Source organism: Cnephaeus nilssonii, assembly GCF_951640355.1.
Source record: "Cnephaeus nilssonii genome assembly, chromosome: 6".
Lineage (NCBI taxonomy): Eukaryota > Metazoa > Chordata > Mammalia > Chiroptera > Vespertilionidae > Cnephaeus > Cnephaeus nilssonii.
Genome location: NC_137077.1, coordinates 43,763,370 through 43,791,065, shown reverse-complemented (window position 1 = coordinate 43,791,065; position 27,696 = coordinate 43,763,370). Strand labels below are relative to the sequence as shown.

General features: G+C 39.4%; 1 protein-coding gene across 1 annotated transcript in view; it reads left to right on the top strand.

The window, feature by feature from the left end:
• The window catches only part of NELL2 (neural EGFL like 2), a gene marked incomplete at its 3' end in the record, with an annotated part of 320,606 nt that overhangs the window by 151,670 nt on the left and 141,240 nt on the right, over positions 1 to 27,696 (top strand). The window contains exon 13 of the mRNA XM_079775779.1: positions 22,096 to 22,221. Coding sequence (XP_079631905.1) covers positions 22,096 to 22,221 — 126 coding nt within the window. The remainder of the gene's footprint in view (positions 1 to 22,095; positions 22,222 to 27,696) is intronic.

The following is a 27,696-nucleotide window of genomic DNA, read 5'->3' as shown; positions in this document are numbered from 1 at the left end:
AACGAACTGAACAAACAAGCAAAATAGAGACAGAATCATAGATAGAGAGCAGGTAGACAACTGGTGGTGGAGGGTGGTGGTGGGGATGGAGGGATTGAACAAAAAAGAAAAAAAAGAGAAATAACTTATAGACAGGGACAACAGTGTGGTGATTGCTGGGGGACAGGGGATGGAGGTGAAAATGGGTATAGGGGAATAAATGGTGATGGGAAATAAATAAAGTTTTACAACTAAAAAAAAAAGATATGTTTGTTTATTGATTGTTTGAAATGCTTAGATATGCTGAACAGATGGGTTCCTTTAGGCTACCTCACCACCAAAGAATTATTTAGGACAAGTATTGAACTTAGTGGATGTGTTTATATTGTGTAAAAAAGTCTAATTGCCGTATTAATTTTCATAACTAAAAACGGATTCAGTTTTTTTAAACTGGTATGTATTGGCCTTAAAATTTATTTTGAGTAGTACAAAAAAAGGAATTTATTCATTTATAACAGTCATTATTTATTAAATTATATGTATACCGATAAATGGCATGCGTAGTAAAAGGACCACACGCACCTATTTTCTTCTTTTTTTAAACCATTGTATCAAAAGAAATACTGTCTCCTCCTACCTCATTTCTGTCTTTTTAATGCAGTCCATTAGCTAATGATATCTCATCTACCTTTTTTCTTGTTCTGAATTTCAAGATTCTAGCCCTTGTAGTAATGTGAACATAGCTCTTAATGAAAACATGCAATGTCTCCGTTTCTATTTTGTATTCTCCTTTCCTGCTATTGTTTGTCAATAAGGCTATAATGAAAAAAACACCACCAATCAAATGGTTTTTTAGAAGCATTTAAAATGCCTTTTACATTCATCTTATTTCATCCAGCAATCCTATGATGGAGACATGATTAAAATCTCCTGTTTTGTGGTTCAGAAAGCTGAAGAGCTTGGAAAGGAAATGATTTGCCCCAAATCTCTTTTTAATAAACAGTAAACCCAGAAAACAAACAGTAAATCCAGGGTTCAAATTTATGTCATCTATCTTTAAATTAGCTGTTTTAAAATGTTTACTACTTTTAATTTGCTCATTATATAATTAAGCTAATTCTTGTTTTGATAAATAAAAGTAGTATGCAGATTTTTCTTTAGACAAACATTTTTTAAAGCAGTTGATGGGCTTCAAAAATTGAATGTTTCTGAAAAGGAAAAAAAGAAATCTCTCTAGTTCATCCAGAAAGCATCTCACTGGCATTACAGAAACTGTAATGAGCTTAGCCCATGATAAATAACCCACACAGGAAGACAATGGCAAAACACTCCCTCTCTCTTTCCCTCCTGTCCTTCCCCTTTTTCCCTCCTTCCCTCCCTCCCTCCCTCCTTCTCTCCATCCCACCATTTGTCCTTGTCCTTCCTTCCTTCTTCCTTCCTTCCTTCCTTCCTTCCTTCCTTCCTTCCTTCCTTCCTTCCCCCATCCCACTCCTCTCCCTCCCTTCTACTCCTCTCATTCTCTCTCTCTCTCTCTCTCTCTCTCTCTCTCTCTCTCTCTCTCTCTCCTAATTAGTTTAGTGATTAATTCCTAACATACCCAGTATCTGCATATCATTAACTATGGAATTATACAGGGCTAATCTGAGAGGATTTCTTCAAGAGTAAGATAAGTAATAGCCTCACAGAGTTGCTCTAAGAGATATGAGGGAAAGATGTGGAATGAGTTCAATTTCTTTTTTTTTATTCTAAACCCAGCACACAAGTCCCCCCTGGAGCTCATGGGAGGCATGTTTAACAGAGTGGGGATAAATAACCAGAGGACAGAGCCCTGTGGGATTAATTAGGGAATTCTAGCAGACACTGTAGCTTTCAAAACTATGGTTAATGATGCACTCTAGGTGGTGTGTTATGGTAGAGTGTCTTAAATTTAAAAAGTCCAAGGTTGCTGTATTAATGAGGGTTCTCCAGAAAAACAGAGCCAAAAGAAATATAGCACTTTCCCCTTTTCTGCAGTTTCGTTTTTCATGGTTTCAGTTACCCAGTCAACCATGGTTGAAAAATACTAAATGGGAAATTCCAGAAAGAAACAATTTATACGTTTTAAATGGAGCCCCATTCTGAGTAATGTGATGAAATTCCTAGGTGTCCTGCCCTGGACATGAGTTATCCCTCTGTCCAGCACCTGCCCATTTAGCCATTGACCAGGCAGTAGTTGTCTGGGTTCCATATCTACTGTCATGGTGTTGCAGTGCTTGTGTTCAAGTAACCCTTATTTTACTTAATAATGACCCCAAAGTGCAAGTGTAAGATGCTGGCAATTCAGATATGTCAAAGAGAAGCTGTAAAGTGCTTACTTTAAAGTGAAAGGTGAAAGCTCTTAACCTAATAAGGAAAGAAAAATAATTGTATACTGAGGTTGCTAAGAACAAATCATTTATCTGTGAATTGCCTAATATTTAAGTTAAACTTTATCACAGTTATATGTGTATAGGTACTGTCTGTGATTTCAGAAATTCATTTACTGGGGGTCTTGGAACATATCACCCACAGATAAAGGGGACTACTGTATATAGATAGATGGAGATATAGAAATGGAAGTAGATAGATAGATGATAGATAGATAGATAGATAGATAGATAGATAGATAGATAGATAGTAAGAACTGGGTTTATGTGATTGTGGAGGCTGAGAAGTCCCATGATCTACAGTCAGCAGGATTCCCAGGAGAGCCAGTGATGTAATTTCAGCAAAGTCCAAAGACCTGAGAATCAGGAGAGCCCATGGTGTAAGTTCCAGCCCAAGGACAGGGCAAGACCAATGTCCCAGCTGATCAGGCAGTTTCCCTCTTACTCAGCCCTTTTGTTCTATTCAGGTTTTGGACTGATTGGATGGGACTCACCCACTTTCGGGAGGGCAATCTGCTTTACTCAGCCTACCAACTTAAATGTTAATCTCATCCAGAGGCACCCTCACAGACACACCCAGACTGAGGTCTGACCAAATGCTTTGCTACCCTATGGCCTCATCAAGTTGACATTTGAAATCACTATCATAGTTACAAGTTAAGAAAGAGGCATAGGCCTGGCTGGCATGGCTCAGTAATTGAGTGTCAACCTACGAACCACGAGGTTGCGGTTTGATTTCCGGTCAGGGCACATGCCTGAGTTGTGGGCTTGATCACCAGTGTGGGGTGTGCAGGAGGCAGCCAATCAATGATTCTCTCTCATCTTTGATATTTCTATCTCTATCCCTTCTTCTCTGAAATCAATAAAAAAAGAAAGAGGTTCTCATGCAAAGGAAGTTGAAGAAATCAAGGCTACCCATATACTATTTTTTTGAAACAAAACATCGTAGTTGTGTGACTTTAATGATCAGCTGATTTCTCCCCACCCCAGAGAATGCACTCCTCTAGAAAATACTCATAGAAGACTATGGGAGTTTATGATCACTTGATGATGAATAGAGAAGAAATCACAAATCAGTCATCAATTAATGATACATCTGTGTATTAAATAGAGTTAAGAACAAGCACTTTTTCTCTTTCTCTGAGATGGATCCATAGGCTCTTTTTGGAATTTTGATTTATGATTGGCTTCTATCATTAGACTTCACATAGAGAATCTTTGTTCAGCATTCATTTATTCACAGTAGTTGTTGAGTATATGTTGGTATCCCTCGTTAGGACGTCATAATGCCAGGGTTCTTTTCCCATCCTTACAAAGGGTTCAGCATTCTGGAGAAAGGGGCTGTGCATAGATGATTAAAAAGGAGTCCAAGGATGAAAGATATTTTTGAAAGGCATTGGAGGTCAGAGGAGCTTCAGCTAAAGGGAACCGAAGACTCTCCCTTGACTCAGGACCCTGCTTTTATTCAACACGATTTATCCTAAGGCAAGATGGAAATATACACTTCAAAGGGTAAGGTATCAAAGGGTACAGAAGCATTATCAGTTTGGGGAACAGCCTACAGCTGTTCAGGTGTTTGGCGAACAGGAGGCAATAAAATGCTCTGAGCTGTCTGGCAGCAAACAACTGTCCTATGCAGGTTTGGGGGAAGTGCCGTTTAGCCTTTTCCAACAGGTAAACTACATATGTGGCTCACCCTTGTTGAGCCGCCCAAGTCCCATCAACCTTTTGATGGAACTCTTGTAATTATTACATGCTGGAATTGGTTCTCAGCAAGTATATACTATATGCTAGGTCTTGAGTGGGTGCTAGTCACACAGCCATGAGCAAAACCAATTAAGCACTTGCTCTCATGGAGCTGACTTTCTACTGAAGGTCACATTTAAAGTCAATGCCCATTTTCTAGACACAGAGGGAAAGGAGAATTGTGATTGATGTTTTTGTGCTTTGTTAAAATAACTAGTCCTGGTCCTTATACTCTTTTTGGAGTTGTCTTTTAGGACCTTAGTACTCAGTGTGCTGGTCTAAGAACCAGCAAAATAGGTCATCACACCTGAGAGCTGTTTAGGAACACAGGATCTCAAGCTTTATCTCAGACCTACCGAATCAGAATCTGCATGTTAACAAGATCTCCAGGTGATTCCTACACATCAGAAAATGTGAAGAGCCCTGGGATAAGGCCTAGCATTTATTAATTTATCATCTTAATGATTTGGTAGCTATCCAGTGTTTCTCAGCCATATGCTCACGTGGAGAGGAATTTCAGTGTTCACAGTCTCAGTTTATTTTTGTCAGGATACAGTGTGGTGTCCTCAATCTGGTTTCTTAGATTGTGATTCAAGCTGCATCAACATCACCCAAGGAACCTGCTGAAAATGCATATTCCTGGGTGCAACCTTAATTTTCCCTAAGGAAGTCAGGATTGGGTCTCAAAAATCTGCATTTTTACAAGCTTCACAAGTGATTATGTACATTAAACTTGAAAAAAGACTATCCTAATTTTATATGGACACCCTTCTAAGGATGAATTTTCAAAAACTGTTTTCTTTTTTTAGCTTTTAGTTAATGTGCTCCTGTCTAGAAGGTGAATTGTTGAGCCTGTTTGGTCATATAATCCTGTGTATCACAGTGGTGTTGGTTTAAACCGGGGTTTCCCAGCCTTGGCCCTATTCACATTTTCAGCTGGAGAATTCATGCTGCCCTGTGCATTTTAGGATGTTTAGCCTCCCTGGCCTCTTCCCACAAGGTGCCAGTAGCACACCTGTGTCCACCCCCCTCCCCCAACCCAGTTGTGATAACAAAAATGTCTTCAGACATTGTCAAATTTTCTCCTGGAGGGCAAAATTGTTTCTAGTTGAGAAACATTGGTTTAAGCTAACTAAAGAATAAAAACATGGTTATATGGCTTAAATGCATAACCCATGGACACAGACAATAGGGTGGTGAAGACCTGGGGTGGGAGGCGGGGGTGAGCTAGAAGAGGTCAATGGGGGAAAAAGGGGACATACGTAATACTTTCAACAATAAAGATTTTTTTAATTAAAAAAATAAACATCACCTGATTAAAAAAATAAAAACATGGCTATGTGTGAGCATGGCACCTACCCCCAGTGTCTGTCCATATTATTTGATTGTCTTTAGGGATTTTTGTTTCATGCCAGGAATGAAGAGAAGTTTGTGTACAAGCCTGTAAGGGCTGCTTGGGCCTTTGGGCTGGTTTTCATACTGAGTGGTGGGAGAGACATGATGTGATGATGGGGAAGAGGATAAACTCTGATATTTAGGACTAGTGGCCCGGTGCACAGATTTGTGCACATTGAAAGGAAATTCATTAGAAGGTGGCTGGCGGGGTGGGACTGGGCGAGAGGGGCCAGACACGCCCTGGAGCCAACCTCCCGAAGTCCCTCCCTGGCCAACTGCACCTGGAGCGGCACCGTGGCTCAAAGGGCATCTGCAGAGGTACTCAGGCAGGTGGGGACCCTCAGCCTGGTCTGTGGGGATTGGGTCGAAACTGGCTCTCCAATATCCCCTGAGGGGTCCTGGAGTATGAGAGGGCACTCTCCAAAGTTGCTGTCACTCTGCAGCTCCTGCATTGAGTGTCTGCCCTCTGTAGTCAGTGCGCGTCATGCCTACCAGCTGGTAGGTCAGTCGGTCTGATGGTCGCTTAGCCTTTTGTATATATAGATAGAAACAAGGCTACCATAGGGCATAGGTCCCAAAGAACAAAAGAAAATTAGGTAGGACTTTTTTTTCTTCTATTTTTTGGTAGCTCTGGACTTGCTGGGAAGACTGAAGATAATGCTGCATGGTGGTGTCTCAGTTTTGTAGCTTTGGGGATGGGAGCTTCTTTGAAAGGGACAAAAAGAGGGACACAGAGCTATGTACTAGCTTTAGCAGAGACTCAGAGAAACTTGGAGAAGGCTCAGGGGATGCCCAGGGGCAGGGTAATAGGCAGTGATGGTGTGTGTTGACATATTCCCGAGCCCGGAGAAACACCCAGGGTGCACTCAGAAGTAGCTGGGGAGATGTTGAAGGGAGGCCTCAGATTCATCAGCAGCCAAGGACATTTGTGTCCATAGCCTGTAGCATTATTGACTTTCTGGCATGATCTTGAGTTTTCTTTGTCCTGCCAGGCTCACCAAATTGCTTGCCTTTGCAATTTCTTTGTAGTATGATATGATGGAAACACTGCCTGCCAGTGTTAAACAAGTATTTATAATTACCACCCATTGCTAGTCAATTGTTTCAAAGCTGAAAAGCAAATCAGAACAAATACTTATTTTGTTTGTATATATTCCCCGTGCACAAAAAGTCATCCTGGTACCTGGGTGGATACCTTTGTAGATTTATATGTGCAACCACCTGCCATTATTTTTAAAATACATGTCAGAAGAAATTTTGGGATTTAATAGACAGATTAATGTAAATTATTTAATTGATCAAACAAAAATCTTTCCATTTTGACAAATGGGGGAAGTTCTGATGTTATGGAAAGAACATTACACAAAAGATTTGAATTTTATTCTTATCTCTGCTATTTTACTAACTGGGAATTTGTGCAAATCAATATCTCTGAGCCTCAGTCTCCTCACTTATTAAATGGGGAGAATATGTCTCATGAGGTTGATGGAGAGTGGAGGATAAAGGAGATTAAGTATGTGAAAATGCCTGCCAGAAAAATATATCATTGGTAAACATTTGTGATTAAACTTGTGTTTCTTAGATATATTTATTACTACCAGTGTATCAGTCAGTTAGTGCAACATGCATTTATTTTTGGAACTAAGATATTACACCATTAGTATATTGAAAACTTTAGGTAACAATACACTTAGAGTCCATATAATAATATTATTTTCTATTTTAAGCCAATTATAATAAGATCTCTAGCTATTTCAGTAACTAAGTTACCATGGTTTATTTCCAGAACCAAATCACTTCATGCCTAATTCCTTTCTGGTTTGAATAATATTCTAACCAGTTCTTCGATATAGAGTAGGTATTATTTTTCCTCACTTGCAAATTATGTGATAAGATTTTAAATGTAACTATGGGATTTATGTTATTTTTCTGTAAATGCGTAACAGATTAAAATACTTGATAATTACATATGCATGTCCCTGTTTATTATTATCAGGGAGAAAATGTCTGCTTAGAATTAAACAATTCATTTTAAATTAATTGCAGGTGTCTTAGGTGAAGCAGCAGTTCATTATCATTTTTTCATTAGATAAATGAAAATTATTTCTCTCCCTGGAAAAGAATTAATTTGAAGTGAAAAGAGGCATCATATGATTAAAATTTTTAATAATTTAATTGATGGAAAAAGTATTTTTGTAACTCCATTAAGTTTAAGGTCAAGTATATCTTAGAGATTAAATTATAAATACCAGCTCTTGTCTTGCCTTCCAAGATTTCAAGTCATACGTCCTAGTTATATTTGTTAAAAGTGTTGAAGTCAATTTAACAAATGCTTAGCTTGAAATGAAGCACAACTATTAGCATTCCTTTTACAATTCTCTCCCTCCCTTTATGTATTCATTAGCTTTCAAAAAGAAGAACCAACTTCAATATAAAATAAGATTATCATGTGCATTAAGGACATCTGAATAAAGGACTTGGAGATAGGCAGTGGAAGTTGGAGCATGATTAATGGGAGGAAAACAAGATAGCCAGAACTAGATCAGGATTGCACAAATAAAACAATTCCAATGTTGATTCGATGGTCCTGAGATGATGTTTGGGACCTGTTGGCACATGTGATGCTGGTGAAGGAAAATGAAATGGTATGGCCAAAGCATCAGGCATTGGAGAAAATGTTAGTTTCATTATTAATATTATGACTGGAAACAAGAATATGTTTTTAGGGGAAAACTTATTCCCCTGGGGATTGTGGGACAAACTAAATGAATGTGACAGAGAGGAGTGAGAGTTACGTGATGGGGAAGGACTTGGCTTATTTAGGCAAATGACTATTCCTGAGCAAAAAAGAGCCCATGCATTTGGACCTTAGGAAGTTGGTGCTACATTTAATGAACATGGAACTTTGGTTAAGAGGCAAGCACATTATGGTTCTAAATTACATCTCTTATTCATTGGTATGATATAAAAATAGATCCCTGGGATTTTAATTATACATAAGAATATTTTTGTTTTTCCCTTTTATTCCATTTTAAAATTCCCTCAAGTAATTTTTTCTTTAATATGAAGAATGTGCTCCCAAATATATTTTTACAAAGTGTTCATATCTTTAAATAAGAATGTGATGGGGAAGAAATGGAATTGAAATTGTAGAACATGTGTTTGTTTACACTGAGTTGTGAGGTCATACTTCCTAATCCACATTAAAGATTGATTAACATTGGCAAATGTAGCAGTGCACCTTAGTCGGTGATTTATGTCTAAACAAGCCATTGGAAACTGGAGTGGCTCCATATCTTTCATGCAAACACTGAAGTAGTGTTTAGACTAATCTAATAACTCTGAATAGGCAGCAATTTGGATATTGTAATGAGTAAAACCCTTGTTTTTTGGCAAAGTAAATATATATTTATTAAATTAGTTTTTAATATTTGAAAATACTAATCTGCCTTCTTGGAAAGAAGGCTATTCTACTTGATGAATTTTCAAATTCAACACGACAAGGCAATCTTTCAAATGAGCCTGTCTGTTCCTTAATTTCAAGCAAGTTGGATTCAGCCAAAACAGTCTACTAACTAGCCATGAATAAGCACTGACAAAAAGTGCAGAAGTAGAGACAGATGGAATCCCCATGGCCCGGGGGGTTAGGGAGATATTGTGGAGGAATTGGAACTTCTTCTGGGTCTTGAGCGAATACAATTTGGATTGGCAGAGAAGATAAAGAGCAAGACATGTTTTGGAGTTTTTCTGCAACAACAGGCTTATATCCAGGAGTGTTCTTAGATTAAACTGCAAAGATAGGGACCAGATTGTGGAGGAACAGTGGGTTATAAGGAGTGGTTCTACTCTAGGTTTGCCAATCACGAGCTTACAGCAACCATTTGTGAAACTTCTCAACTTTGAACAGGTTCCTTGGCTGTGAGAAGTGGTAACCCTATCTGTTTTCTGCAGGTCATAGGGTTATTGTGAGAATAAACATGTCATACATATGAACATGCACTATAAGAATCAAAGTTCTATGGAAATGTCAAGTGATAGATCTGTTCATGGTTAGCAACCTTAGCTGGGGGCTGTACTCTGCTTGAGTATTTTAGTATGCACCCCAGCTCAGTTTCCTCTTATTTCCTACAATAATTATTTCAAACATTCACCATTTCCTGTAAATCTTTGGCTCTACCCATTCTTCTGTTCTCAGAAGATACCTTCTTTACCAACAAAACATAAAACAGGAACAATAACTTCCTCATCCTCCTGCTCCCATTACATAAACCCACACGCTTCACACTCACCCTTCCTTCCCTCTCCCTAGTGTCAGTGGAATAGATACCACTCCTCCTAGGAGTAATGGGTCCATCTGAGTACTGAATCCCATTTCTTCCTGTCTTCAGAGGAAACCTGCCATCTGTTATCCTCTCAACATCTTTCTACTCACTCCCTCCCATCAGCATTTAATTATTTTTTTAATCCTCAGCCAAAGATATGCTTTTTAAAAATTGTTATTTAGAGAGAGAGGAAGGAAGAGCAAGAGAGAGAAAAACATCGATATGAGAGTGAAACATCGATTGGTTGCCTCCTGCATGCACCCGACTGGGAATGGAACTCGAAACCTGGGTATGTGCCCTGACTGGGAATCAAACCCATGACCTTTTGGTGTATGGGATGACGCTCCAACCAAGTAAGCCATGCCAGCCAGCGCCCTCCAGCCAGCATTTAAATATGATCAAGTTTTTCCCTAAACCTCACGTCTCCTTCTAGCTTTTGTGTCATTGCTCCTCTTCCCCTGTAGAGCCACATTTTTTAAAGGTGTGATCTATATTCAGTGTCTCCATGTCTTCAAGCTATATGCTCTCTTTAACCCACTTCAGTCTAGATTTTTCATCTCATATCCCCTCCAACTTACTCTCACCAAGGTCACAGATAAGTAACTATACTGTTAAATCAGACATCTTTCATCTGTATCTTGCTTGACCTCTAGGCAGCAATTAATTCTATTGATCACTCCCTCCTTCAAACACTTATTTACCTTCTCTTCATGGTACTACATTGTATTGATCAGGGATCAGAGTTACAAACAACACAATTCACTCTTGCAATTTAAACAGAAAAGGAATATATTGAGGGATGTTAGGTGGGTCACAATATATATGGGAGGACAATTTAGATGATATTCAAGCAAGGCAACAACCTATCACACCTGGGTACAAATCCCGCTACCCTGGCCTCTTAGTGTTTGACAACACAAGTCACCCAAACATTGCATCCTTTTCACTGATGATGCCCAGGCCTGGACTCCAGAAGCTAGGCCCCTGCTACCACCCTCAGTGCTGACTGCTTTCTCCATCGCACCTGCTGGAAGATCTCACAGCCTCGCTTAGTCATGAGTTCTCTTCTGAACTGGCTTTGCCTGAGTGCTCCTAATTGCAAGCCTAGGTTCCCGGCCTATGTCCTAGCTGCCAAGTACACTGAAAATTTCAGTTCTGACTTTTTTTCTTGGAGAGATGAGGATTTCCCCAAATATAAAAGGTTTATTGAAAAGGTGAGAGTTGACCACTATTTTGACATTTGTCTGCTTTCAACACTCTTCTAATTTTGCTGCTACCTGCCTGAGCCATCTTTCTCAGTCTCCTTTCTTTAGTTGCCCCTTAAATGCTGAAGTTCCCCAGGGCTCCATCTTAATTTTTTCCTTCTCATTCTGCACCTTCTCCCTGGGTGATGTTGTGTAAGACCATGGTTTTAGTTGCATTCTCTGTGCTTAAGACTCCCAAATTTTGACCTCCAGTCCTATCCTCTCTCCTGAACTCCAGGCCCACAACTGCCTCTTGGACACTCCTACTTGGATATGCCATAAGCACCTCAAATTCAACACATCTAAAACCATAATTCTCTGTCACCCACATATATTCCTCCAGTTTCCCACATTAGAGATCCACCCAGTTGTTAAGAAAGGAGGATGTTGTCATTGGGAGCTTCCCTCTCTCATCTGTAGGTTTCCAGTCAATCTGAAAGTGCAATCAATTGTAGACCCCATACGTATATATTTCGAATCTGCCACACTTTATACTTAACTACAATATACTGTCCACAGATATAGGAATCCAAATTATTAAGTGAGCTTCCTCCTAGCTTCCAGTTTTGCTCTTTTCTAATCCAGGTCTTGCTTAGCAAACTCATGTCACCTCATTTGACTACTTAACATTCTTCAGAGGTGAAGCACCCGTGGCTGCCCCTCCCCCACCCCATGCATGTGCTTCTATGTATGTAGAATATCTCTGGAAGATTGCACAGGAAATTGGTAATGGTTGCCTCAGGGATTGGGAGTGGGAGAACTGAGTGGCTAAGAGTCAGACTTATTTTTATTGTGCATTCTATAGTATCTGTAAAATTCTATACTCTGTGCACATATGATGTATTAAAAATTGATTTATTTAAAAAACTTTAATAGATTTCTGTTGATCATAAGATAATGTCAAACTCTTGTACATATGTAAGATCACCACACAGAATAGCTCCTGCTTACTTCATTAGCCACATGGATTGTTTTGCTATTCTTTGACTATATCAAATTCATTTTCTAGCATTTGCACATAGTCCCTTGTTTGAAATACTCTTTTCGTTCCCATCTCACCTGGGTAATTCTACTTTTCCCTAGTCCTCTGCTTAGATGGCATGTCCTCCTGGAATTTTTACCTTGTCATAAGACTAGATTTGAAACTCTCACCTCTCCCTCCCCCGCAACGGTACTATTCTTATCAACCCCACATAACATTTTTATATTTTATTTTTAAAATATATTTTTATTGATTTCAGAGAGAAAGGGAAAGCAAGAGAGAGATAGAAACCTCAATGATGAGAGAGAATCATTGATTGGCTGCCTCCTGCACACTCCCCACTGAGGATCAAGCCGGCAACCTGGGTATATGCATTACTGGGAATTGAACTGTCACCTCTTGGTTCATAAAGGTCGATGCTCAACCACTGAGCCATGCTGGCCGGTCTCCCAAAACATTCTTAAAAGTATTATTTGTCTCTTTTGTCAGAAAAACCATAAGATATACAAGGACAGATGCTATAGATGTTTTATTCAAGGCTATGCCATTGGTATAAAAGTAAATATATTGGACATAGTAGGAATTCAATGGATATTACTTACATGGATAAACTACTCATGCTTTGTTTCCTCTATTTCTTCATTTTTCAAATTATCTCATCTGTTCCCAAAGGTATTATTTTATGATCCACTCTCAACCTTGTCTCAGATTTTTCTTCTGCATGTTTCCATATGTATTTTATTTTTACATATATTTTTTATTGATTTCAGAGAGGATGGTAGAGGGAGAGAGAGAAATAGAAACGTCAATGATGAGAGAGAATCATTGATTGGCTGCCTCCTGCAAGTCCCCTACTGGGGATCCAGCCTGCAACCTGGGGAATGTGCCCTTGACTGGAACTGAACCTGGGACCCTTCAGTCCATAGGCTGATGCTCTATCCACTGAGCAAAACTGGCGAGGGTTCCATATATGTATTTAAATTCAGGAATTCCAAAGTTAGGAATAATATATTCTATTAATAGTACTAAAAAAAACTGATATAGCTTTAACTCTTCTTGAAAAATGTACTATACAATTTACAATGAGTGAATTTTTAAAAATAAATGAAATGTATGGCTATTTTTTGAAATGTCAAAAATCATGTTTTAGTAACATGATAGATATAGTATTTAATACATAAAAATTAATATTTGTTAAACAAACTTATTAATGTCAATGACTTAAAAACATGGTTACTGGCAATTCCTTTAAGTGTTAGCTTATTTGTAAATGACATTTTAATTTATTCTTTACTGATTTTTCACTAAGCAGCCTATTTACATTTGTTAATTTTTTATTTTTAAAAAATATTCTTATCTCCCCAAATGTTAGTCTCAATTTTTCCCCAAAATGTCATTTCTCAGAACTTAGCCTTTTTCTATTGATCTCTTTGCCAACTTTGCCATGCCAGTTTTTCACGGCCTAGACTTAGCAATAGCCCATACTGATCGGTATTAGATCTTCAGTATGTGGAATTCTTGCAGTTGAGCTGCATGATTTTATTGGCTGAGCAAGAAGGCATTAGTGTTCATCAACATATTAATATAATTTTTTTGCAGGGCAAAATGAGATAAATGCTGTGCCTTAGAAATACAGCGTGCTTTTTCCTAATGGCATCAGTGAAAAGGCATTATGGGGGAGCTAGGTTGTGTGGCAGAAACACAGAAGAGAGGGAGTATGTGTGCCCACTGCCTCCACGGCTAGCGTGGAGACCAGTCTATAGACCAAAAGGAACATTAACTTGGGACCTGGGGTCTGGAAACTGTTCTCATTATGATTGCCAATCATTAACTGTTTTACTTTTGCTCTAAGAGGATATTAAAAAAAAACACAGATCTAATTCAATTATTCCTTTCCTAAAAGCTTTCCTATTTCACATCGGGATGCAGTCCAAAGTTTTTGATGTGACTCACAAAAGTGTCCTGATCGGATCCCTCTTCTCTCTTTAGTTTGTCTCTGGCATCTCTGCCTCCATTTCGTCCATCGTAAATGACTGGGGTTTGGTTAGATGATTCCTAAAGTTCCTTTCAGATCTAAAAGTCGGTGATTCGCAATAATTACAAATTGGCCTCAGCTTTCAGATAGGATAAAAGGGAATTTATAAATTTATGTTCTAAAGTAGATCAGCTTGAATTATCCTGAGGCAAGAGAAGTTGTTCAAGTAGAAGAGATACTGTTTACTTCCGCTTTTTAAGTTTGGTGGAGTGTGACTGTGCATCCTACAGATTTCTGGAGAATCGGATTCCCTACTGCAACCATATAGATCATGTTCTCATTGTTAGAATTGTGAAGTATGAGGACTGGTAATGACGGGAATGTCTAGTCTTTGCTGTTATAGATAATGGAATTAATGTCCAGACAGATGAAGTGCCTGTCAGGTTTATAATAGAGCCAAGGACTGGGATCTAAGTTTCTTTATTCCCACTGCAGTGTTTCCACTATACAAGACTATTTCATCACCTTGGCTTATGTTCACCGTTCCCACAAAAAGCCCATGTCTGAGTAACTATGTACTGGGAAGAAAGTTGTACTGCCAAGCTGAGTTCCAGGTCAGACTAGTATGAATAAGGATACTTACCTTTTTTTCATTCTAGAAGAAAAGCCATGAAAGGATTAATTCAGCAGATACTTCATGAGGGCCAGCCATTGTTCTAGAACAGACACTCCTGAATCTTATATTTCAATATAAATAGACTAGAGGCCTGATGCACGAAATTTCCTCCAGCTGCTGGCACCGGCTTCCCAGTGGCTCCCGGGACCTGGGCTTCCCTCGCAGCCCCAGCTTCGTCTGGAAGGATGTCTGGTCTAATTAGCATATTATGCTTTTATTATTATAGATAACAGACATATTAACAAATAATTTAAAAGGTGACTTTGGATATTTTCAGATATTGATAAGTAATACGGAGAACTAGGACTTAAATTTAGTTACCACCTAAGACTCATGTTTTTATTCATTCATGAACATTCTTCTCTCCTTGATTGTACCTCTCTTATCAACTCCACGATTGCACCGTCTTACCAACTCTTGTGTGGTTTATTTTTCTGTGCCATTTCCCCACTCCCTTCCTTCTAAATGTTTTAATGTCTTTATATCAGAGCAAGTAATACACCTTCCTCATATTTGTTGGATAATTATGTGTACACACATTGTATCTCTTATCCCATAACTGTATTTCCATTTCTTCTTTCTGCGCAAATTCCAATCAGACGAAATATTCAGTTTCTCAACATTTTATATGTTCCTGCTTATGCTGGCTATATTAGACTTGAGTCTCTACAGTACTCCCACTCATCTTTGAGCATCTCACTTTGACGGGAAATTCTCTTCTGTGGCAGCACCTCCAATTTTGTGCAAGTCTGTCGCTTTAAGCCTATTTCAAAATCCACCTCAAGCCCTGCTACTCCCGTCAAATGTCTATGGCCTAGTCACCAACCTTCCTCTGAATACCACTCCTTGTAGTGCATGCTTTCTTCTTCTCTTTTGTCTTCTCTTCTCTTCTCTCCTCTTCTCTGTATCACTTAACATAAACCACCTCATGTTTTATTTATGTAATTGCATTCTGGCTTCTTAATTTTGTTATCAGCTTCCCAGGTTGGGGGAAGGAAAAATTATAAAATGATTTATATCACCAAATATAAATTCCCAAATGTGTTCTACATTAATAGGTGCTCAGAACAAACATGCACTGTGATTAAAAAAAGTTAATTGCTGCCCATTTAATGCACATTGTATATGTTCCTGTTATATAGTATGTACCACTTTATAACGTTGTCATTTAAGTGTTATTTCTCCAGCTAGAATTTGTCTGTTGCCTAATGTAGAATGTGGGCATGGTGCAGGTCCATTATATACTTGTTGAATAAATGAACTTTTTTAGAAAAACTAGATATTCCAGAGCCTGTAATTGGCTCATGTTCATTGTGAATTTAAGGAGGGGCATGGGGGGAGTACAGTAATATAACAGTCCTGAGCCTTATTTGACTATGCCAAACTCTGTTTTCAAGGAACCATAAATCTCTAGAGATATTGCTTTCTAAAATGCAGGCTGAAAATGTCGAATGCACATAACTGGATGATGATGATGATGATGATGATGATGATGATGATGATATTACTGTTTCCTGGACTGTAAACCTTTTCAAGACAGGGTCTGTGCTTTAACTCTCTCTGTACTAAATTTTGAATGGATGGTAAAAGCCACATGGTCCAGTGAAAGCATCCTTTGCTGGTATCTCTATAGCGTGTCCAACTCATCCTATCTAATAAAAGAGTAATATGCAAATTGACCATCACTCCAACACACAATATGGCTGCCCCCTTGTGGTCAAAGATGGCTGCCCGCATGTGGACACAAGATGGCCGCCACAAGATGGCCAGCAGTGGAGAGCAGTTGAGAGGTACCAGGCCTGCAAGGGAGGGCAGTTGGGGGCGATCAAGCCTACAGGGGAGGGCAGTTAGGGGTGACCAGGCTGGCAGAGGAGGGAAGTTGGGGGCGACTGGGCCTGCAGGGAAGGGCAGTTGGGGGGGACCCAGGCCTGCAGGAGAGAGTAGTTGGGGGGACCAGGCCTGCAGGGGAGGGCAGTTAGGGGCAAACAGGCTGGCAGCGGAGCAGTTAGGCATCAATCAGGCTAGCAGGGGAGTGGTTAGGGGGTGATCAGGCTGGTAGGCAGAAGCGGTTAGGGGCAGTCAGGAAGGCAGGCAGGTGAGCAGTTGGGAGCCAGCAGTCCTGGATTGTAAGAGGGATGTCTGACTGCCCATTTAGGCCCGATCCCTACTGGCAGTCGGACATCCCTCAAGCAAAAACGAGCAGTCGGACATCCTTCGAGGGGTCCCAGATTGGAGAGGGTGCAGGCTGGGCTGAGGGACACCCCTCCCTGTGCACAAATTTTGTGCACCGGGCCTCTAGTGTTTGAATATTTGACAGGAAGATATCTTCTGTGGCAGCCCTTTCCAACTTGGTGCAGTTGTCTCTGCTTAAGAGAAGGTTATATGGAAGTACACTCAATTCCCCATACTACCCACCTATGTTGTAGTTCTAACTCTTAGGGTCATCAATATGACTCAAAGTCCATGAAAGACTTGGACAGAGAAGACCTTCAATAAAGTGTAGAGAATTGAATTGAACTGTGAAAGTTTGACTAAGTTTTTGAATTGGGATTTGGAACAAAAATATACCCTGGGCTAAATTTGAACATGTTTTACATTAGATTCCTTTTTAATATTGCCATTTTTGTGCCTGTGAGTATCTGCCTATGTCAATGGAAATGACATTTATGAAGCTTTGCAGTTGTGGTATGTAAATGTGGCTCTTTGGGAGTTCTTTTTCTGAAGATTGGGCATGAGACATTTAAAAAGGCAATTGGTGATTAGGTGTACAGTGTTGTGATGATATGTTTTGGTATTTTACTTCTCTTCCCCTCACAATAGTGCTTCAAGAAATAGGTGTGACATTTTATATCTTTTGATCATGGATCCAATATTTCCATGTGATCTAGATCCTTCAAGTTCCTAAAAGGCTTCATATTAACTAGGTTCCTTGTTTTTGTTTATGACCCAACTTTGCATTTTCTCTGACTATATGGTAGCTTAAAAGGGAAACATTTACTAAAGGAAATTGGTAGAGCAGTATCCCCCCACATGTAGACCCAACAACAAACAACAGTTAAGAGTGTTACCATTTAACAAATTATTCCTATAAACCAACTTCTCCAATAGTGTGTGGCTGTAACTAGGGTCACATTTAATAGAAATAATCCGAAGTCACTGTGTCTTTCCCCATCTCCTCCTATAGGATTTAGTACTCTCCACGTTCCCATTCCTGTAGTATTCTTGGAGGAGATGTGCAATGTGCCACCCATACTTATGAGTTTGGTTTTTCCACGTTTGGTAGCTACTCCTGCTGGGCTAGGTGTCCTTCCTTAGGAGACTGCCTAGAGAAAGCATGTCAAACTCAAAGGCTAACACGGGCCAAATAAACAAGGTTTAAGTTATGTGGGCCGCAAAAAAACAAAAGCTTCAATTTCCATAGAAACATAGGTTTATTTCAATAGAGACATGCTGAATACAAAGGGCTGAAATAAATGAGTAATCGTTAACATAAAATAATAGAACATTTTAATAAAAATTAATATTTTTTTCTTGAACATTAACTTACCAGACACCAAATAACTGCACAAATCAATAAGTGTAATGCAAATAAACCTACTTTTCTTGTTCTCCAAAAGCAAAATATTTCCTGTTGTGCACAGCAAACAAGTCAGTCCAAGACTAATGACGTGGCAATCAACTGCTAAAACATTCGCTGCTAGTATTAGTGGAGAGAAATGGTGTGCCTGCGTGTAAGGCGTGTAAGGGAAATGAATGCAACACAATTATAGTAATCAGTCATTAGCAAACGTTGTAGTTCGTTATTAATAATTATGTATGACAGGATATTGTAAAAATTAAGTTACAAAATGTTTATTAAAACATTTCTTATATACCGTTATATTGCTGGGCTAATATTCATTGTGGTCCACATGCAGCCTGTGGGCTGTGAGTTTGACATGCTTGGTGTAGAGAGAGGTGCAGTGCCTTAAATAATTAAAGCTCCCTCCTCTGACTTAGCCCTGCTCTAGACACTGAAGCTACTTCCTTCATTCCCCTAGGGTCTGTGGCCTCTCACAGGAACTATTCTTCTGAGCAGATTCCACCGTGTATTCAGTAATTCTTCCCTCTGAGAACCAAGATGTCTTCACTGAGTCATGTTCATTATTCTTGGTTGTTTTGTCCCCAAAGGTGAATTCTTCATGCCTTTGTGCGTGTGAACTTCTTCATGGCCATCCTTCCAGCTCCCAAACATGTCCAGAGGACTCCTGCCATGGCTCTCAGTAGCTTCCACTTCTTCACAGCACCCTCTCAGAGGAGTGGGGTTAAAGTCTATCGATCAAGCTGAACACATCAATAATCCCATCATTCCTATTATGATCTTAAGACCCTGGAAGCAAATGAGTTTTTCATCATATTCCCCCAGGTTGCTTGTAGTTTAATTTTCAGACTGTAATTGAATGTCGTATTTTCCTTGAAGAGCAGTGCAAACATTGAGAAGTAGCATGTTATCATGAAAATAATATTATCCTATAAGTCAGAAAATCTGAGAGCCATTCTTAGGTCTTCCTTAAGCTAGCCTTGAAGCATTTGTTCATTCATCCTGTAATATTTATTGACCCCATAATGTCCTAGACACCTTACAAAGTATTGTGGATACAAAAATGAATTAAATTCTCAGTGTTTCTTAACATGGTTATACGTTAGTCCAGGGCTAATCTAATTGTGGTCTGCAGGCCAAATTTTATTCCCCATACATTTTTATAAATAACACTAGTAGCCCGTTTGCACGAAGATTCGTGCAATAGACCTTCATTCACCTGGCTGCCTGCACCAGTTTTCTGCCGGCACCGGGGACCCAGGCCTTGGCTGTGGCCACCGCCTTCTGCCTTTTTCAGGATCGGGGCTTGGCCGCACCCAACATCCCTGCTAAGGATCGCAGGAGCCGACCCCCAGTGGTTTCCTTCGATCGGTGCAGGCTCCCCGCTGGTGCCCAAGGCCCAGAAAGCCTCCGCCCCAGGCTTTCCTGGCCTTGGGCTGGGCGACACCCAGCGTCCCTGCTACAGATCGTAGGAGCCGATCCCCTGGTCGTTGCCTGCGATCCATGCAGGCTCCCTGCTGGTGCCCAAGGCCGGGAAAGCCTCCGCCCCGAGGCTTTCCCGACCTTGGGCTCCGCCACACCCCAACGTCCCTGCAACGGTTTCCTGGTGGGCGTGGTTGGTAGGCGTGGCTTGGTTGGTGGGCGTGGCTTGGGCGTAGCGAAGGTGCGGTCAATTTGCATATTTGTCTATTATAAGGTAAGATTTTATTAGAACATTACATACATATTGTCTATGGTTGCTTTCGTGCTACAACAACGGAGTTAATAAGTTGCAACAGAGATCCTATGATTCCTAAAGCCTAAAATATCTAGCATCTGACTCTTTACTGAAAAATTTTGCTGACTCCTGCATTAGACTCATCATGGAGAAAATTAAAAAAAAAATTGCCTGTGTTTCACCAAGATAGAATTTGGATGGAGTGGGGGGTTGGGAGTTGGCCAAGAACCATTGTTTTTAAAAAGCACCCTAGATAAAATAATGTGCAGCCAGAGTTAACAAACATAAACAGATGATCCCTGCCCTCGAGGAGTACATGGTTTATTGGGGAGAAGAGGCTCACAAAAATTACAAAAGGTACAATGGATGGATCTAAAATGTAAACATTTACAAACTTCCAAGGGAACACTGCCTAGGGAGCATTTTACTTCATTAGGGAAGTTTTCACAGAGAGACATGTAAACGGATTTCTGACAGATGCGTGCACCGGTGGACAGAGCCACTGGGTTGTAGTAGGCTGAGAAGGAGTAGAGAGAAAGCATAAGCCAAGGCATATAATTATGCAAGAACATAGCCCATTCAATGAGTAATCAGAAGCTCAGTGTGGCCAGAACACTGAGAGGGAAAAGGAGAGGGAGGTCATCTATACCAATAAAAGGGTAATATGCTGATTAGACCGGGTGAGCGAATGTCTGACTTCCTTCTGGACAGTTAGGGGGCCACCAGGCCAGCCGGGGGGCAGTTAGGGGGTGACCAGGTCGGCAGGAGGGCAGTTGGGGGGTGACCAGGCCAGCAGGGGGACAGTTGGGGGGGCGATCAGGCAGGCAGGTAGGTGAGGAGTTAGGAGCCAGCGGTCCCAAATTGCGAGAGAGATGTCCGACTGCCGGTTTAGGTCCGATCCCTGTGTGGCTCACCTGGCTATGTCCTGTAATTGATCCATTTCTCTTAATAGTACAAATGAGGACAACACTACTTTATGAATTCGCCACAAGGATTTGAGAAAGCAGACTTCTGGAGGAGAAGAATCTTGCCTGGTCAATACATTAAGGCCCTTAACTAAGAGTTTTACATAATGATAAAATATTTGTAAAATACTTTATGTTCCATGCAGAGAGATGCTATACAATGGGGACAGTTTTATGGTCAAAATTCACATTCTTCCCAATTAGCACTAGTGCCTATTATGGCTTAACATTTGTAAGTCTTTATACTCAAAACTTGGTGTATGAATTACTATAGAAGTTCTTCACTATGATACCTTATTTTACAGTTTCTCATTTATATCAGTTCTCTACATTGTAATTTCATCTCTCTTCTGACATTTACTGGGATAGCTGTATCTCTACTTGTATCTCTAATAAGCTACATGTTATTGGTTTCATATCTCTAAGTGAAGTTATTGAAGTCCTAGTATATATTGAATATTTTATTCACCTCTTGCAGGGTCTCACCAAGTGTACAGAACAGCCAGTGAATCAAAAAATAATATATGATAGGCTCAGTAATAGAAGCTTCCAAGACTGTAAGGTAGCCCAATCTGTACTTTCTGATTCTGTTAATCTCACACAGGTAGATGAATGCACTGGAAATTTCCAATTATATTTAGAATGCTGCAAGTTGAAATACATAGACATCTTTGAAACCCCAGAAAGAGCTGTTGGAAAAACTTTTATAGTTTCTGTCATTTGAACACCAATCATTCCTATTAAAGATGTTTTGAATACCTTTAAAAAAAACTTTTAACATATTTTTATGGATTTCAGAGAGGAAGGGAGAGGAAGAGAGAGAGAGAAACATCAATGATGCCAGAGAATCATTGATAGGCTGCCTCTTGCACGCCCCCTACTGAGGATTGAACCTGCAACCTGGGATGTGCCCTTGATGGGTATCGAACCCAGGACCCTTCAGTCCTCAGGCCAATGCTCTATCCACTGAGCCAAACTGGCCAGCACTTGAATACTTTTTAAAAATGCTTTTCAACTATTAACTATTGTTACTCCCTGCCAAAGAAAATTATAAGAAACTCTAGAATATTGGCCACTATTGACTTCTTTCCTCTGCCTTTTCTTCACAGACATTGATGAATGTGCTGAAGGGCGCCATTACTGCCGCGAGAATACCATGTGTGTCAACACCCCGGGCTCCTTCATGTGCATCTGTAAAACTGGATACATCAGGATTGATGACTATTCATGTACAGGTAAATAGTGGCTCCTTATGAAATAATATCTTTCTATGTCTTCAGTTTCTTTTTAAAGTTTCTAAAAGAAATTCTAATTTTTTGGAGAAGTCTGCCATAAATTTTTCCTTACTACAAAACAAGTCATAAGCAAAAGCATATGGTTGTTGTTTTTTTAATATATTTTTATTGACTTCAGAGAGGAAGGGAGAGGGAGAGAGATAGAAACATCAATGATAAGAGAGAATCATTGATCGGCTACTTCCTACAATGCCCTGTACTGGGGATAGAGCCTGCAACCTGGGCCAAGAATTGAACCATGACCTCTTGGTTCCTAGGTTGATGATGAACCACTGAGCAACACCAACTGGGCTAAAAGCATATGGTATTGATTTTGGTAGTTAATTGTGAGTCTGATGAAAGTTTTATACTCCCTGATAGGAAGGTAAAGATCAACTTAATAAACAAATCAGTATTATACTAATTTTAAACACAAACAGGACTTATACTTGTGTGAATTCTATGGCAAATCTGAGAAATGACCCCTAAATAGAATCTCCTTTACATATATGAGAGTAAATTTTGAATAGAGGAATAACATAAATAATGTTATATCTTTAAGAAATAGATTTTTGGAGTGCTGGGAAATGGGAATATTAAAGAGAATTGACCTTCTTCATACCTTTGGGCAGTACAGTTGAATACATCATAAAAATTTTGCTTGTGTTTTTTTTCTAAAATATCATATCAAGACCTCTTAGTACCACCCAGAGTCCTGTTCAGGGATATCTTGAGTGTTTGTAATGTCTTAAGATAGTCTTGGGATAAGACAACTTATTAACTTCATATGGTATAAGCTCCTACCTGTAGAATATGAAAGAAAATGGTGTGGAAGAGGAGTTTGAAGACTATGGGGTTTGAGGAAATGTGGGTGTGAAATAAGACATTCCTTTGGATTTCTTTTTTATTTTTATAAGTATATGTGAGAAAAAAACACATGTAGAATCATAAAACTGGAGAGCACTTAAAATGTTATTCTTGTCGCTGTTTACCGTACCTCCAACTTTATAACTTTTATCTGAGAGATATGTAAAGAATACTTAGAGTTTTCCAGGGAAAGCAGCTTTTAACACTTCCCAGTAATAATATGAATCTATAATAAAAGTGCTACCTTATGCCTTTGTATTGGCGTGTCCCCCTTAAGTATTATAGTGACCATACCGTGTACTACTTAATATCCCGTTCATCAGTTAGAGCAAGGGGAAGGGCCTGCCTCTGAATTCAAATATAGTATTTATAGAAAAAATGATGAAAATAAAAAATAATGAGAAGTGACTTCCCAATTAATGGAGAATAACCAAAGATATTCCGAGGGAAGAAAATATATAGAGTTGCCAATAAATTTACAAATTCTTGCTTTTTATTTTGTTAGTTCATCCTAAACATTTCCACAGTATGGGAAAAAATTGTGCACTTTTTCTTTAGACAAAATTTAATCCCCCTTAGTGGCAGTGTCTTGAAGGACTATAGAGATATTTTTCAACATAAAAAAGGAATATAAAAGAACAAGTTTCAATAAATACACAGTTTGTGGTAATATTGGTAATATCAATAAGTCTGAGTTCCAAAGTAATGGTTGACAGCAATAACAAAAAAACTATCTGAGATAAAATTGCCACTCCCAGAGTGTGGTATTTCAAGATGTGCTCATTGAAAATAAGAGGACCAACAATTTTCTGATTCCTTTGCTTTAGGGACGTAAAAAGCTGTGTACATTTTTGTACTTCTTAGTGATTCTTTTTGTTTTCTTATATTCTTTTTATTATTTTCTTATTTTTAACTTTTTAGAAAAATATATATTTTTATTGATTTCAGAGAGGATGGGAGAGGAAGAGAGAGATATAGAAATATCATTGATGAGAGAGAATAATTGATCGGCTTCCTCTTGCATGCCCCATACTGAGGATTGAGCCTGCAGCCCGGGCATGTGCCCTGACCTGGAATAGAACTGTGACCTCCTAGGTCAATGCTCAACCACTGAGCCACGCCAGTTGGACTGTTTTCTTATATTTTTTAAAAATGTTAGAGATTTTGACTAAGAGTGCATGACACACAATTGGGCCTAGTACTGAATGAGGAGCATTTCAGAGCAGCAGGATATTTTCAAGGGGTTCATTACCATTCCAAACCTGTCTGCTGGCTGTCAATTCAGGGACCAGCTTAGCTGTCACCCCTTACGGAAAATTTCTTGCTTTGTCTTTACCTCTTTGAATGCATTTCCCTTCCAAGTAAAATCCCACAAATTACTGTGAATTTTCTATTACTTTGGGAAAAATTTCCCCTAAGATTCCAAAGTACCTAATGATATAAATGAAGTGTCTCTTTATAGGAATGTGGAAGGAAGGCCAAATTTATTTTAAGAAAAGCTGTTCAGGCCATGATTTTTGTGCCTCAGGAATCAAAGCCAAGAATTTCAAGATCTGGCCTGTGATGGATGAATTTCCTTCCTGATATGCCAGTATTTCCAACTAGCACCACTATTTCTATGCTTCTACTTAAAGAAAGAAGACTTTCTTGCCCTTAAATGTCTTATCCGCTACAAGTAGGTCTACAAATATGAGAATTTATATTTTTACACAAAAGCTGGGTTTGGTAGGGAATATGAGTGGATTTTATTTTGTAGTCCCAAGTCAGGTGATTTTTGAAAAACATTTTATGTTAGACTATGCAGGGTGGGCACATATTCAGGCTGGTTCCTGTAAAGGAAATGGATGCTTAAATTCTACCACTTTGGGGCACTCTCCCTCCAGGGAGCAAGCCCGCTCCATTCCCTCCCTCTGCCATTCCCCCACAGGCACGTATCCCCTAACCTCTAAGGGACCCCATGAGACTTGCAACCAGGGAAACAGTGGGCAGAGGCACCTTGCCTGGGCTAACCCTCTGAACCTGTTACCAAGGCCCCTTTTTCTCCGACTTCCCAGTAAACCAAGCAGCCCAGCCTAGGTTCTCCTGTTGTTTCTTCTATGTCCTTCCTTGTTTCACTGCCCTAAGTATATTTTTGCTGTGGTCAATGAATTCTTGTTTGCTTTCCTACAAAAAAAAAATAAAAAAATTACCACTTTGCATCCCTCTCTCCATACATTAATATCAGCATCTGCACAGACACCATGAAGAAATGACTCTTCTGGTAGAGGTTTTGCCCATGGGGCTGAAGGCTCTAGCCAGTTTGGCTCAGTGTATACTAGTAGAGCATGTGCCTGCAGACTGAAGTGTCTCGGGTTCGATTCCAGTCAGGTGATGTTTCTCTCTCTGTCTCTTCCCCTCCCTTCCACTCTTTCTAAAAATCAATGGAAAAATAGCCTTGGGTGAGGATTAACAACAACAACAACAACAACAACAACAACAACAAAAGAGCTTTCATAAGACCAGAGCAGGACTTCATTTCTCTGATGAAGATTGGGCTTTATTTTCTCCAAGTTTTAGTAACAGATACATCCTTGCAGTAGGAGGCTTTCCAGAATAAATGTGAAGACGCCACTGCAGAGCCATTCTTTGGTTTGTGGCTGAGCTCTTGGAGTCCTGATTTTGTTTTGCTTCTGTATTCCTACTCCTTTTTCCTATTGAAGAGCCCCTTGACATAACCTAAAAAACTGACATGCTCAACCCTGTACCCAGAGGTCTCTCAAACTTGCTTCCCCAGTCTGAAATTAATCATAGACATTCTAATTTAAAGAGCAATACCCTGTACTTTATAGTCAAGAGCTTTGATCAATAAAAGAAACCTTTTTTACTTTATAAGCCTATAGCTCTGGGGTAGAAATTATGTATGCCACAGAGTAATTACCTTCCATAGTTGGTAGACTTTCCGTTTTTTCTTTCGGTTTCAGATGATTTGAGTTATATTTTCCTCATGATCATAAAATTTTGGAGATGGAAAAATTCTTTCTTTTTAATTTTTATTGATTTCAGAGAGTAAGGGAGAGGGAGAGAGAGAGAGAGAGAGAGAGAGAGAGAGAGAGAGAGAGAGAGAGAAACATCAATGATAAGAGAGAGGCATTGATTGGCTGCCTCCTGGACGCCCCACACTGGGGATTGAGCCTGCAACCCAGGCATGTGCCCTTGTCCGGGAATCAATCCCTGACCTCATGGTTCATAGGCCGACACTCAACCACTGAGCCATGCCGGCCAGGCTGGAAAAATTCTTAAGAATAATCTCACCCAATCTCCTAACTTTCATAAATGGGGGGAAACCAAGGCTGAGAGAGATGAATTGTCTTACTCATGGTCATACAGTTAGTGAGAGGCAATGAGGGGCCAGAAGATAAGCCTCTTTATATTCATCATCATTTGTTTAATTTGCAACCCAAAAAATAAATAAGGGGGAAAGATTTATATTTTATGTAGAAATATATTATTCAACTTAAAATTTCATTAATTAAACTGCCTTTTTAGAGATTGTTTCAGTTCATTAGCTTAACTCCAAGAGACATTTTTTCCCCTACAGATTTTATAATAATAATCCTAAATCAGAATCAGTAGAAGAAATATAAATCACAATTTTCTAGGCCTCTGGCTTTATCATACAATTACACTAATGACTCAGTTGTGCCATTTACACAAATGATGCAGCAGTTTATAATCTTCGGAACTCATTAATATAATTTTCCTTTCAGTGAAGGTATATTTTTGTCCTAATTAAATCTTCATAATCTCTTCTACTTCTCACATTTTTTTTTTTCTGTTCTCAGAGAGGAAAGAAAGAGAGAGGTGGGGAGAGGATGAGAGACAAAGAAAGAGAGAAGAGGGAGAGAAAGAAAGAAGGGAGGGAGGGAAGGAAAAGAAGGGAGTAAAGACAAAGGGAAGGGGATGTAAGAGAAGGAAAGGGTTTGGTTCACATGAGCCAAGATATTAAAAGGGCATTCTTCAGCAACTCTGTGAAAACAATTTTTATGCATAACAAAGTTTCTTGTAAACCTGTCTTGACAAATGGCTTTCTTGAGTCCCTCACATAAACATTCATTAAATTCAGCAAATACGTTTGATCTTACTGGACATCTCTTCTTGGAATTGGTCTTATACAGTGGTCGGCAAACTCATTAGTCAACAGAGCCAAATATCAACAGTACAATGATTGAAATTTCTTTTGAGAGCCAAATTTTTTAAACTTAAACTTCTTCTAACACAACCTCTTCAAAATAGACTCGCTCAGGTTGTCGTATTTTGTGGAAGAGCCACACTCAAGGGGCCAAAGAGCTGCATGTGGCTTGCGAGCCGCAGTTTGCCCACCACGGGTCTTATATAATGAGCGAAGAATAAAAATCTCTAGAAGCAAAGATAAAATCAAGAATTTTGGAATTATCAAAGGATAAAACATATTCATTTCAGATCTTCCTGATATGTCTCTCTGCTCCGATTATTATAGTAAGAAACACACAGTTCCGGTTCTTTCTTGTGTGTGTTGAGGAACTTGCTATCTTCCCACTGTTGTACAGTTCT